Source organism: Scyliorhinus torazame, chromosome 2, assembly GCF_047496885.1.
Source record: "Scyliorhinus torazame isolate Kashiwa2021f chromosome 2, sScyTor2.1, whole genome shotgun sequence".
Lineage (NCBI taxonomy): Eukaryota > Metazoa > Chordata > Chondrichthyes > Carcharhiniformes > Scyliorhinidae > Scyliorhinus > Scyliorhinus torazame.
The window spans coordinates 187,640,706-187,655,606 of NC_092708.1; the positions used below are offsets into that span (position 1 = coordinate 187,640,706).

At 48.5% G+C, this 14,901-nt stretch overlaps 1 protein-coding gene across 1 annotated transcript in view; it reads left to right on the forward strand.

Annotated features, from left to right (window-relative positions):
• The window catches only part of LOC140394262 (transmembrane protein 237-like), a 58,554-nt gene that overhangs the window by 36,818 nt on the left and 6,835 nt on the right, over positions 1–14,901 (forward strand). Inside the window, exons 10-12 of the mRNA XM_072481312.1 lie at positions 7,698–7,771; positions 9,615–9,717; positions 11,208–11,329. Coding sequence (XP_072337413.1) covers positions 7,698–7,771; positions 9,615–9,717; positions 11,208–11,329 — 299 coding nt within the window. The remainder of the gene's footprint in view (positions 1–7,697; positions 7,772–9,614; positions 9,718–11,207; positions 11,330–14,901) is intronic.

A 14,901-nucleotide genomic window follows, 5' to 3' on the forward strand; every position in this document is an offset into this window, starting at 1 on the left:
TACTGGGTTATGGGGATAGGGTGGAGGTGTTGACCTTGGGTAGGGTGCTCTTTCCAAGAGCCGGTGCAGACTCGATGGGCGGAATGGCCTCCTTCTGCACTAAATTCTATGAAAATAAATTATATGAAAGAAGTAAGGGGGGAGGGGTGTTGGGATCAGAGAATATTACCCTGCTAGTGAAGCGTCACATGATCAGTAGGAATGTTAGCAGTGAGTTTTTTGCACGGGCTTCAGTTCTCCATCTTAGATTGTGTGAGCAACATCCTTAATAAAACCTCTCATTGTGTTTGTAAGAATCCAGAGTGTAGGCACCTCCATACCTTTTCTCTTTGCGGAAAACTCAAAGATATAACATTGTGGTTCCCATCCCACGCTGACAGGACGTACCTGTGGTTCCCACTTCAAGGTGACCAGGTGTGCCTGTGGTTCCCACCCCACGGTGGCGGGACGTGCCTGTGGTTCCCACATTGCTCTGTTTACTTGCTATAAATATGGCGGTTAATAAGGTCACCTTTCTTAATCCTAATTATGAGTATGCTTTCCGAGTCGCCAGGTACCCCTCAATACCGCCACAGGGTTCAACCCGAATACCGATCAAAGAGCCAATACACCAGTTAGTTAGTTCAAAGTCAATGGTATTTATTTACACACAGTATGATTTACTCATGCACAATAATACTACAAGCTAAACTATATTGCTAACACCTGTACTTAACTTCGGGTGCCCACTTAGGTCAGAGGAACAATGGCCGTTGTTCAGATCTGAGGCTGTTGGGTTCTAAGAGTTAACAGGTGTACAGCTAAGGTCGTCCGTCTGGTAGCGAGCGTTGACCTTGAACTTACCTGCTTCTGGTGATGCTGGTGGAAGGGTCTCTCCGCTTGACAGCCGAATCCAAGACGCTGAACCTTTGGCGGGGGTTCCTTCTTATACTTGGAGGGGCTTTGCGTGCTTTTAGGCAGGCCTTAAACTTGCTCCTAATTAATTGGGCAGCCCCAGATTGGGATTGGAGGCCATGCAGTTGGGTAAGGCCCCAGGACCAGATAGCTACCCAGTGGAATATTACAAGAGGTTTTCTGGGTTGCTGGGCCCGCTGCTGGCGAGGGTGTTTAATGAGGCAAGGGAGCAGGGTGTTCTTCCCCCAACAATGTCACAGGCTTCGATCTCATTGATTCTGAAGCAGAAGGATCTACAACAATGCAGGTCATACAGACCAATCTCCCTGCTGAATGTTGACGCCAAATTGCTGGCCAAGATTTTGGCCTCGAGAATAGAGGAGTGTGTTCCGGGGGTGATAGGGGCAGGCCAGACGGGGTTTGTCAAAGGCAGGCAGTTAACGGCCAACGTTAGAAGGCTCTTGAATGCAATCATACCCTCCGAGGGGAGGGAGGTGGAGGTAGTGGTCGCTATGGACATGAAGAAGGCCTTTGACTGGATGGAGTGGAATTATCTGTGGGAGGTCCTGGAACGGTTTGGGCAGGGCTTTATTGACTGGGACCGGTTACTGTACCAGGCACCGGTGGTGAAAATACAGATGAACCGGGTGAGTTTGGGCTACTTTAGACTGCACCGGAGGACAAGGCAGGCATGTCCCCTCTCCCAACTGTTGTTTGCCTTGGCTATGGAGCCATTGGCGATGGCGCTGAGAGGTCGAATGACTGGAAGGGGCTAGTCCGTTGGGGATGTGGAACACAGGGTCTCGTTGTATGCAAACGACTTACTCCTGTATATTTCTGACCCGTTAGGGAGGATGAGAGAGATTATGAGGATATTTGGAGAATTTGGCCGGTTTCCGGAATAAAAATTGAACATGGGTAAGAGCGAGGTTTTTGTGATTCAGGCAAGGGGCAGGGGAGGAGACTGAGGGAGTTGCCATCTAAAGTGGTGGGAGGGAGTTTTCGCTACTTGGGTATCCAGGTGGCACGGGGATGGAAGCAGCTACATAAATTAAATTTGGCCCGGTTAGTTGAGCAAATGAAGGAAGACTTCTGGAGGTGGGACATGCTCCTGTTGTCACTGGCAGGGAGATTTTTGTTTGTTTTCCAGTGTCTCCCTATTTTTATACCAAAGGCCTTTTTTAAGCGGGTAAATGCAGTGATCTCTGGGTTTGTGTGGGCGGGTAAAACCCCGCGCGTAAGGAAAGTGCTGCTGGAGCGGAGCCGGGGGGCAGGGATGGTTGGCCCTGCTGAACTTTAGGAACTATTACTGGCCGGCAAATGTAGCCATGATCAGGAAGTGGGTAGTGGGGGAGGGGTTGGTGTGGGAGTGGGTAAAGGCGGCATCATGTAGGGGCACAAGTTTAGGAGCACTGGTCACGGCACCTCTGCCATTCTCGCCGGCCTGGTACTCTACAAGCCCGGTGGTCGTGGTGGCTCTGGGGCAGTGGCGGAAACATATGGGAGTGGAGGGAGCGTCTGTGTGGGCTCCCAATTTGTGACAATCACCGGTTTGTGCCAGAGAGGTTAGATGGGGAGTTTTGGAGGTGGCAGAGAGCAGGTATTGAGAGGCTGGGGGATCTGTTTATTGATGGGAGATTTCCCTGTTGGAGGGTCTGGAAGAGGAGTTTGAATTGCCGGGAGGGAATGGGTTTTGTTATCTGCAGGTGAGGGATTTTGTGCGAAGGTTTTGACTTTTCCACTTCTACTGCCTCAGGGGATACAGGACAAGGTAGTCTCTAGAACGGGAGGGGGGAGTGAAAGGTATCGTAAATCTATAAAGAACTTATGGAGCGGGAGGAAACCTAGATAAGGGAGGTAAAGCGTCAATGGGAAGATGAGTTGGGAAAGGAGTTAGAGGTGGGTCTGTGGGAGGATGCCCTGAGCAGAGTTAACGCGACTTTATCATGTGCCAGGTCAGCCCGATGCAATTCAAGGTGGTCCACTGGGCACACATGACGGTGGCCCGGATGAGCAGGATTTTTGGGGTGGAGGACAGTTGTGCTAGCAAACCATTTCCACATGTTTTGGGCATGTCCAAAGTTGGGGGATTCTGGCAGGATGTCATGTCCACGGTGCTAAAAGTGAGGGTGGCGGCGAGTCCAAAGGTGCTGATTTTTAGAGTGTCGGAAGAGCCGGGAGTCCAGGGGGCAAGAGAGGCCGATGTTTTGGCCTTTGCTTGGTAGCCCGGAGACGGATCTTATTCGTGTGGAGGGACTCGGAGCCCCCAAAATCATGGCTGGGTTTCTCAGCCTTGAGAAAATTAAGTTTGCTCTGAGAGAATCAATGTTAGGGTTCGCTTGGAGGTGGCAGCAGTTTATCGACTTCTTCGGGGAAAACTAAACTGTTAGCAGATTCAATAACGGGGGTGGGGGGGGGGAGTCAGGATTAAGGGGGGCAGGGGGAGGTAGGTTAGTTTAGTTAGGCGGGAACAGTACTGAATTATTTGTATTTGTATCTTTTGTTGTATTAAAACCATAAATGCCTTAATAAAATGTTTGTTTAAAAAAAAAGAAATAGATTGATTCTGGTTCCACCCAATTTCCCCTGGAAAACATAGGGAATCACGTTAACCTAACCTATACAGCCCTGGACACTAAGGGGCAATTTAGCATGGGCAATCCACTTAACCTGCACGCCTTTGGACTGTGGGAGGAAACTGGAGCACCCAGAGGAAACCCACGCAGATATAGGGAGGAAGTACAGATTCCACACAGACAGTCACCCAAGATGGGAATTGAACCCGCGTACCTGGCGCTGTAAGGCAGCAGTACTAACCAGTGTGCCACCGTGTCACCCCAAAACAATGGCACCCAACATGGGACCATATATACTTGACCATCTTTGATCTGAAACAAAACTCTTGTGTCCATGACGTTTCTGCCTCCCTGCCCCCTCCCTGAAACTTGGCACAAGGTGGGGTTAGTTCTAAAGAGGCAGAACATCCTCCCACCATAATAAAGCATTTAATCAAAGGCAGCTTCGTTTGGATTTGAGCTATTTTAAACCACCAGAAGTATCAAAGTCACAAGTTCCCCATTTACCAAACTCTGCTTTCATTCGGTGTAAGATTGGATTGGGGGAGGAGTAGATTTTAACAAAATAAAGCAGGATCTGGCCAAGGTAGACTGGTAAGAGTAACTTGTGGGGAAACATACAGAAGAGGGGAGGGGGGGGGGGGGAGTTCAAAGATGAAATGGGGAGGGTATAGGCCTAATATGTTCCCTCCAGGCTAATACAAAGGTGTAACAAACCCAGAGAACCATGGATGGCCAGAGATACAATGAGAAAGAAAAAAGAAGCTTTTAACAAGTATCAGGGAGCAAGCCTGCAGAGGCATTAATGGAGTACAGAAAATGCAGGGTGGAACTTTAGAAATCTATTAGGAGAGCAAAGAGTGGATATGGGAAAGCTCTGGTTGGTAAAAGTAGAGAAAATACCAAGATACTCTATAAGTATATCAATGGGAAGAGGATAACCAGAGAAAGAGTAGGGCCCATTAAGGATCAAGTGGTAAATCTGTGGGTGGAACCAGAGGACATTGGTCGGGTGTTGAACAAATATTTCATATCTGTCTTCACCCAAGAGAATGAGGAGGTAGTTATGGAACTCAGAGAGAGAGATTGTGAGGTTCTTGAGCAAATTGACATAAGGAGTGACAAGGAATTGGAGGTATTGGTGGGCTTAAAAGCAAACAAATCTCCAGGTCCTGATGAAATGTGTCCCAGGCTGCTGTGGGAGGCGAGGGAGGAGATTGTCGGTGCTCTGACCCAAATTATTTATTTATTAATAATAAACTTAGAGTGCCCAATTTTTTTTTCCCAATTAAGGGCAATTTAGCATGGCCAATTCACCTAGCCTGCACATCTTAGTATTTGTTGTGGAGTGAGACCCACGCAGTCACGGGGAGAATGTGCAAACTCCACACGGACAGTAACCCGGGATCGAACCCGGGTCCTCAGCGCCATGAGGTATCAGTGCTAACTACTGCGCCACCGTACTGCCCCTCTAACCCAAATTGTTAATTTCTCTATGGCCACAGGGGAGGTGCCAGAGGACTGGAGAACAGCTAATGTGGTCCCACTATTTAAGAAAGGTTGTCGAGACAAGCCAGAGAACTACAGACTAGTGAGGCTCATGTCAGTGGTTGGGAAACTACAGGAGAAGATTCTGAAGGAGAAAATCTCTCTCCACTTGGAGAGACAAGGTTTGATGAGTGATAGTCAGCATTAGTTTGTCAGAGGGAGGTCATGCCTAACAAATTTGATTGAATTTTTTGAGCATGTAACAAACTGTATAGATGAGGGTAGTGCAGTTGATATAGTTTACATGGATATCAGCAAAGCCTTTGACGAGGTCCCACATGGGAGACTTCTTAAGAGGACAAATGCACATGGAATACAGGGTAATTTGATCAGGTGGATTCATAATTGGCTTAGCGGTAGGAGACAGACGGCTGCTTTCGTGACTGGAAGCCAGTGACCTGTGACGTACCACAGGGATCCATGCTGGGCCCCCTACTGTTTTTCAATTATATAAGTGACATAGATGACTATGTGGGGGGTAGGAGCAGTAAGTTTGTGGATGTCACAAAGATTGGCTGTCTGGTAACAGTGAAGTTGAGTGTCTTGGGTTACAAGAAGATATAGATGGAATGGTCAAATAGGCGAATAAGTGGCAGATGGAATTTAACACTGAAAAGTGTGAGGTGATACACTTTGGAAGGAATAATTTAACAAGGAAATATACTATAAAAGGTCTGACACTGGGACGTTCCGAAGAACAAAGGGACCTTGGAATGTTTGTCCATAGATCTCTGAAGCCAGAAAGGCAGGTTAATAGGGTGGTGAAAAAGGCATATGGGACACTCACTTTTATCAATCGGGGCATAGATTACAAAAGCAGAGAGGTCATGATGGAGCTGTATAGAACCTTGGTGAGGCCACAACTAGAGTCCTGTGTGCAAATCTATTCACCACATTATAGGAAAGATGTAATCGCACTTGGAGGTGGTGAAGTGAAGATTCACCAGAATGGTGCCAGGGATGGAACATTTAGGTTATAAAGAGTGGTTTGATAGGCTTGGGTTGTTTTCTCTGGAGCAGAGAAGACTGAGGGGTGACCTGATTGAGGTGTACAAGATTATGAGGGGCATGACAGGGTGGATAGGGAGCAGCTGTTCCCCTTAGTTGAAGGGCCAGTTACGAGGGACCCAAGTTCAAAGTGAGGGGTGGGAAGTTTACAGGGTATTTGAGGAAAAATCTTTTTACTCAGAGTGGTGACAGTCTGAAATTCACTGCCTGGGAGGGTCTTGGTGGCGGGATGCCTAACATCCTATAAAAAGTACCTGGATGAGTACTTGGCACGCCATAACATTCAAGGCCAAGTGTTGGCAAGTGGGATTAGGTGGGAAGGTTAGGGCCTTTCATGCATTAGTGCAGACTCAATGGGCTGAGGTCCTTTACGGCACTGTGGTATTCTGTGATCTGCAGAGCACGGCTGCTTTGTGGATGTTTTCTCAATAATCTGCACTGGATGCTCGATGGCCATTTGTGGACGATTTGAGGTTCAGCTCTGTCAGCTTATCTTGTTGTAGACATTGGTGCCACACCAATGCCAGGCAATGACCATTTCCAAAAGGAGAGAATCTAACCATCTCTTCTTGAGGTTGAACAGCATTAGCATTGCTGAATTTCCCAACATCAAAATCCTGGGGGTTGCCATTGACCAGAAACTTAACTGGATCATCCAGCTATGAATAGTGTGATTTCAGGAGCAGGTCAGAAGCTGGGAATTCAGCAGAAAGTAACTCACCTCCTGACTCCTCACAGTCTGCTCACCATCTACAAGGCACAAGTCAGAAGTGTGTTGGAATGCTCTCCACCTGCCTGGATGAGTGCAGCTCCAACAACACTCAAGACGCTCAACACCATCAAGGACAAAGCAGCCCACTTGATTTACCCCTTCCACTCCCTTCACCACCAGCACACAGTGGCAGCAGTGTGTAACATCTGCAGGATTCATTACAGCAGCTCATCAAGGTCCCTTCAGCAGCACCATCCAAACACACAACCTCTAATACCTATTAGAATGAGGGTAGCAAATTAATGGAAACACCACCGCCTGCAAGTTCCCCTCCAAGCCACACACGCTGACTTGGAAATATATCGCCGTTCCTTCGCTGTTACTGGATGGAAATCCTGGAATTCTCCCCCGAACAGCTCTGTGGTACCTACACATGACTGTAGCGGTTCAAGAGGGCAGTTCACCATGCCTTCTCAGTGGCCCACTGGCGGGGTTAATAAACACTGACTTAGCCAGTGACCCTTACATCGCAGGAATCAATAAAAAAAGGTTGCGTGGTTAACATTGGCTGATTGTCCAGTGCTGAAATCATGGATTCTGCTTTGATTGGTGACTCCACTGGAAAATGAAGGCAGATATGGAATAAGTTAAAGTCAAACCTGGTTGCAATGACCCTAATGGACAAATGACTTGCCAATATTAACTACTTGGACAAATACAAAGAGAAGTGGCAAGAATCAAAGGGCGGCCAACAAAGGTGGTAAACACACAAGGACGCCCATTTGTCTGGATGCTGGGTTTAGAGAGGAAGGGTGCAAGTTTTAATCTGGCCCTTGTAGTCAGTGGCGATTAGGGTCTGAGACTGGATGCTGCAGTTTGATTGAGCTTATAAACTGAACAGTAATGAGATTCATTCATCGATATTTGGCCTTTTTATCTTATTGCTCCGCTCTCTCCAGGGTTAACGTCGCTGATGCATCAATGGCAATGCGTAGAATTGTGACACTGGATCCTGCTGCACTGGCCTCTTTGTGTAAGTACTCACTACACTCTCAGTTGGAAAAGCTCACGTTTTCCCTTATTTGTTGGTTTGCATGTTTGTGTGTCAATATTTGTGCATCGATGACATGTTGTCAGCCTGTGTCGCCGGCCTATTGCCTTCCAGTGTCGCCGGCCTATTGATATTGCCGACCTCTTGCCTGCTGGTGTCGCCGGCCTATTGTCTGCCGGTGTCACCAGCCTATTGTCTGCCGGTGTCGCCAGCCTATTGTCTGCCGGTGTCACCAGCCTATTGTCTGCCGGTGTCACCAGCCTATTGTCTGCCGGTGTCGCCAGCCTATTGTCTGCCGGTGTCACCAGCCTATTGTCTGCCGGTGTCACCAGCCTATTGTCTGCCGGTGTCGCCAGCCTATTGTCTGCCGGTGTCACCAGCCTATTGTCTGCCAGTGTCACCAGCCTATTGTCTGCCGGTGTCGCCAGCCTATTGTCTGCCGGTGTCGCCAGCCTATTGTCTGCCGGTGTCGCCAGCCTATTGTCTGCCGGTGTCACCAGCCTATTGTCTGCCGGTGTCGCCGGCCTAGTGTCTACCGGTGTCACCAGCCTATTGTCTACTGGTGTCGCCGGCCTATTGTCTGCCGGTGTCGCAGGCCTATTGCCTGCCGGTGTCGCCGGCCTATTGCCTGCCGGTGTCGCCGGCCTATTGCCTGCCGGTGTCGCCGGCCTATTGCCTGCCGGTGTCGCCGGCCTATTGCTCGCTGGCCCATTGCCCATCGGTGTCACCGACCTGTTGCTCGCAGACCGGTTGCCCGCTGGTATCGCCGGCCCGATGCCCACCGGTGTCGCTGGCCCGCTAACCGCCGGTGCCGTCGGCCCATTTCCCACCGGTGCCGTCGATCCGCTGCCCACCGGTGTCGCTGGTCTGCTACCTGCCATTGCCGCCAGCCCATTGCCCACCGGTGTCATTGGCCCATTGCCCACCTGTGTGGTCAGCCTGTTGCCCATTGCCCGCCGGTATCTTCGGCCCATTGCCCACTGGTGTCGCCGGCCTTTGCTCGCAGACCCGTTGCCCGCCAATTTCGCCAGCCCATTGCCCACTGGTGTCACTGGCCTGCTTCTCACCGGTGCATTAGTCCATTGCCTACCGGTGTCGTCGGCCCGCTGCCCACCGGTATCTTTTGCCCGCTGCCCACCAGTGTCGTCGACCCATTGCCCACCGGTGTCGCCGGCCCGCTACCCGCCGGTGGCGTTGGCCCATTGCTCACCGGTGTCGTCGGCCCGCTGCCCACCGGTGTCTTCGGCCCGCTGCCCACCGGTGTCGTTGGCCTGCTGCCCACAGGTGTTGCCGGCCCGCTACCCACCTGTGTCGGCCCATTGCCCACCAGTGTCATCGGGCCATTGCCCACTGGTGTGGTCGGCCCACTGGTGTCGCTGGCCCAGAAACTGGCTGGGAAATTCCGGCCAAAGTGTCCAGATTATTGTTTGAGAGCAAGAGATCAGTTTAATGACTTGCTTTCCCCCTCCCACCCTGCTGCACAGGCATTGAGCTATTATAGCCCTGATTACACACTGGCAGAGGTCAGCTAACTGAGCATAGACTGAGAATCAAACATCATTGTGTAAGTACTCACTACACTCTCAGTTGGAAAAGCTCATGTTTTCCCTTATTTGTTGGTTTGCATGTTTTGTGTGTCAATATTTGTGCATCGATGACCCGTTGCCAGTCTGTGTCGCCGCCCCATTGCCTGCCGGTGTCGCCGGCCTATTGCCTTCCAGTGTCTTTCTTCCTTTTAAAGAAAAATTATGTTACACAGTATCTGTAATGGTGAAGACTGTTTTGTTTGATTGTTTACATTTATACTGTTCTCTGTCGAGTGCAGTATACTTCACAGCTCTGTTGCTGTCACTGAGCCAGCAGATGCCTAGTGACAGGCTTAACAGATACCGGTTCAAAAGTTCAAAAGGCTCCAATGTCACCCTTTGGTAAGTTGCAGGCTATGCCTGTTCTATTGTAATAGGACTCCAATGAAATAATAAAATGAAAAGGAGTTTCACCCCAGATGCGCTATTTATTTTTCAATCCATGAGCAGCACTGTGCAAACCAGTAAGAGTAATTACCCTGTGTCTATCAGACTAGTCCTTATTATAATAATCTTTATTAGTCTCACAAGTAGGCTTACATTAACACTGTAATAAAGTTACTGTGAAAATCCCCTGGTCGCCACACCACGGCGCCTGTTCGGGTACACAGAGGGAAAATTCAGAATGTCCAATTCACCTAACAGCGCGTCTTTCAGGGCTTGTGGGAGGAAACCGGAGCACCCGGAGGAAATCCACGCAGACACGGGGAGAACGTGCAGACTCCGCACAGTGACCCATACGTACTGTCATATACGTACTGTGCTTTTTTATTTCAAGCCTTATACTGTTTATGTCAGGCACTTGCGGTGTCGGTGTGGCGTGCTTTCGTGAGAGGGTTCATCTGTGCTCACCTCACTGAGCCTTGATCCATAAGGGTGAAACTTTGTACATTGTTGACAGCCCTAAAGTGCTGGTGAGCTCCGCCTTTTGATAAAATTATGGCTGATCGATTGGTGGCCTCAACTCTACTTTTCTATCTGTCCCTCATAACTCACGATTCCCTTGCTGACCAAAAATCTGTCTAACTCAGCCTCCTTATGTCCAGTGACCCAGTCTCCACTGCTCTCTGAGAAGAGAATTTCACAGACCAACAACCCTTTGAGAGAAACCAGCTAATTTGGCAGGAATTTTCTCATTCTTTCATTTGGGAAACAGGTGAAGGACAAACATGAGCAAGGACCTATTCCTGTAACTACATTTGGGTTGCAGTATTACACCGCCTGTGTGAAGCATTGGACCTCTTGCATATTTTGATGTTGAAGGCCACCTCCCTCCCTCGAGAACAGCATTGGATCTCCAGCCCAAGTGCTGTAGTGGACCCGTCCTGGTCACTATTGGACCCCTCATAACAGCATTAATCTTCCTCCCAATTCAGAGGCAGACTCCCAACCTTAAGGATACCATTGGATCGCCCAAAACATCAAATTGGTCTCCCCACCAACCCCTTGTGTTCTTTAGATGTGGTAACACTATAAATCTGCATTTATTACCCAAGCTACTTGCCCCGAGAGCATTTGGAATCAACTGTGTAATGTAGGACTGGAGTCACTTGTAAGCCAGGCTGGATAAAGATGGCAGGCTGATCCTTGAGTATTTTCAACAATCCTTCAGATTTTAGCTATTTTTTACAGTATCAGAACCATATATCACATTTCGCAAGGCTGAAATAAACTCCTAACCTGTGGGATTTTAGTCCAGGACCATAACCACTGGCCACTAAGCTGAGCATAGTGACCTCCTGAGTATTGGTCTGAGTGCGTTCAGTGTCTTGTTCCAGTTGCAGTGCAGAACCTGTGACTAAATGAGTCTCTGGCTCTCTCTCTCTACACAGGCCTTCCGGATCGGAGTTTCGGATTCTGCACCCTTGGATTGTAGTGAACCTTGTAGTGACCATTTTGGTTGGACTGGCCTGGATCTTCCTGTCATATAACCCAATGCTTGACTACACAGAAGGTACATGAGCAAAGATTATGATTAATGGTGACAGACAGGTGAACGACCAAGATTCATAATGCAGATCATCACCCCGTGGTGAACAGGATAAAAGAGGAGAGAGAGGGGAGAGGGGAGTAAATTTGCAAGTGGTGAATCAATGACTTGGGTTTGAATGTAGAATGGAGGGAACATGTTATTTTTAAAATATTTTTATTCTCCTTTTTCACATTTTCTCCCAAATTAACACCCAACAATAAACAATAATCAGTAACTGGAGGGAAGATGTTTATTTGTATTTCCAAGTTCAGGAAATGTGGGGGGAAAAGCAAGATGCTTTATTAGGTCCTCATCATGTGAAAATAAAAGGCAAGTTGGGTGCTTTCCACCGTGCTGTCACTTCACTCGGTGGATGCTGATGGACCTGCTATGTATTAAGGTTTCTCTGTCACATACTGAATACATCTTGGTGAAGTGCAGACCTGTGTTCTGAAGGTAAAATAATATTGTAAACTGTTCCCTTCGGTGGAAGGATTGAAAATGAAAGGGCATTTGAAAAAAATTGAAAATGAAAGGTAATTGGCAAAAAAATAGCAATGGATACACAAGGAGAAACATTTTAAAACAGTGAGTGGTAAGGATTTGGAATGCTCTGTGAGTGTGGTGGCGACAGATTTATACAGTGAGCGGTTGGAGGAATGTACTGACTGAGAGTGTGGTGGAGACAGATTCACACAGCGAGTGGTTAGGATCTGGAATGTACTGTCTGAGAGTGAGGTGGAGACAGATTCACACAGTGAGTGGTTAGGATCTGGAATGTACTGTCTGAGAGTGAGGTGGAGACAGATTCACACAGTGAGTGGTTAGGATCTGGAATGTACTGACTGAGAGTGTGGTGGAGACAGATTCACACAGCGAGTGGTTAGGATCTGGAATGTACTGTCTGAGAGTGAGGTGGAGACAGATTCACACAGTGAGTGGTTAGGGTCTGGAATGCACTGTCTGGGAATGTGATGGAGACAGATTCACACAGCGAGTGGTTAGGATCTGGAATGTACTGTCTGTGACTGATGGAGACAGATTCACACAGTGAGTGGTTAGGATCTGGAATGTACTGTCTGTGACTGTGATGGAGACAGATTCATACAGTGAGTGGTTAGGGTCTGGAATGTACTGTCTGAAAGTGTGGTGGAGACAGATTCACACAGTGAGTGGTTAGGGTCTGGAATGCACTGTCTGAGCGTGTAATGGAGATAGATTCACACAGCGAGTGGTTAGGGTCTGGAATGCACTGTCTGGGAATGTGATGGAGACAGATTCACACAGCGAGTGGTTAGGGTCTGGAATGCACTGTCTGGGAATGTGATGGAGACAGATTCACACAGTGAGTGGTTAGGGTCTGGAATGCACTGTCTGGGAATGTGATGGAGACAGATTCACACAGTGAGTGGTTAGGGTCTGGAATGCACTGTCTGGGAATGTGATGGAGACAGATTCACACAGCGCGTAGTTAGGATCTGGAATGTACTGACTGTGAGTGTGGTGGAGACAGATTCACACAGTGAGTGGTTAGGGTCTGGAATGCACTGTCTGAGAGTGTGGTGGAGACAGATTCACACAGCAAATGGTTAGGATCTGGAATGTACTGTCTGTGAGTGTGGTGGAGACAGATTCACACAGTGAGTGGTTAGGGTCTGGAATGCACTGTCTGGGAATGTGATGGAGACAGATTCACACAGCGAGTAGTTAGGATCTGGAATGTACTGACTGTGAGTGTGGCGGAGACAGATTCACACAGCAAATGGTTAGGATCTGGAATGTACTGTCTGTGAGTGTGGTGGAGACAGATTCACACAGCGAGTGGTTAGGATCTGGAATGTACTGTCTGTGAGTGTGATGGAGACAGATTCACACAGTGAGTGGTTAGGGTCTGGAATGCACTGTCTGGGAATGTGATGGAGACAGATTCACACAGCGAGTAGTTAGGATCTGGAATGTACTGACTGTGAGTGTGGCGGAGACAGATTCACACAGCAAATGGTTAGGATCTGGAATGTACTGTCTGTGAGTGTGGTGGAGACAGATTCACACAGCGAGTGGTTAGGATCTGGAATGTACTGTCTGTGAGTGTGGTGGAGACAGATTCACAGAGCGAGTGGTTAGGATCTGGAATGTACTGTCTGTGAGTGTGGTGGAGACAGATTCACACAGCGAGTCGTTGGAGACAGATTCACACAGCGAGTGGTTAGGATTTGGAATGTACTGTCTGTGAGTGTGGTGGAGACAGATTCACACAGTGAGTGGTTAGGATCTGGAATGTACTGTCTGAGAGTGTGGTGGAGACAGATTCACACAGTGAGTGGTTAGGATCTGGACTGTACTGTCTGTGAGTGTGGTGGAGACAGATTCACACAGCGAGTGGTTAGGATCTGGAATGTACTGTCTGAGAGTGTGGTGGAGACAGATTCACACAGTGAGTGGTTAGGGTCTGGAATGCACTGTCTGGGAATGTGATGGAGACAGATTCACACAGCGAGTGGTTAGGGTCTGGAATGCACTGTCTGGGAATGTGATGGAGACAGATTCACACAGCGAGTGGTTAGGGTCTGGAATGCACTGTCTGGGAATGTGATGGAGACAGATTCACACAGCGAGTGGTTAGGATCTGGAATGTACTGTCTGAGAGTGTGGTGGAGACAGATTCACAGAGCGAGTGGTTCGGATCTGGAATGTACTGTCTGGGAATGTGGTGGAGACAGATTCACACAGCGAGTAGTTAGGATCTGGAATGTACTGACTGTGAGTGTGGTGGAGACAGATTCACACAGTGAGTGGTTAGGGTCTGGAATGCACTGTCTGGGAATGTGATGGAGACAGATTCACACAGTGAGTGGTTAGGGTCTGGAATGCACTGTCTGGGAATGTGGTGGAGACAGATTCACACAGCGAGTAGTTAGGATCTGGAATGTACTGACTGTGAGTGTGGCGGAGACAGATTCACACAGCGAGTGGTTAGGATCTGGTATGTACTGTCTGTGAGTGTGCTGGAGACAGATTCACACAGCGAATGGTTGGGGGAATGTACTATCTGAGAGTGTGTTGGACGCAGTTTCACACGGTAAGTGGTGAGGATCTGCAATGTACTGTCTGAGAGTGTGGTAGAGACAGATTCACACAGCAAGTGGTTGGGGGAATGCACTGTCTTGAGTGTGATGGAGGCAGGGTCACTGCATTTAAGTGGGAATTGGATTATTACCTGAAAAGGAGCAATGTGCAGGGTTAAAGGGAGAAGGCTCGACTAGGGAATGTTACTAGTTGCATTGCTCATTCAGAGATCTGACACAGACATGATGGAACAAATGGCCTCCTATGCTGACACAATTCTGTGAAGGTGGAACCTGTGATAGTTTTTCTACCTGTTTACTACGAGTGTGGGTTGTGTTCGTCCTGTTCCATTGAAGGTGCATTAGGCTGGCGTTGGTAATATTTGGGGTCATTATATTGTTGATGGTACACTGGGCCAAAGAGCCTCACAGAACATTCCCTCAACATTAATTAATCATTGTCAGCGGATTACAGATTGTCTGTGGATA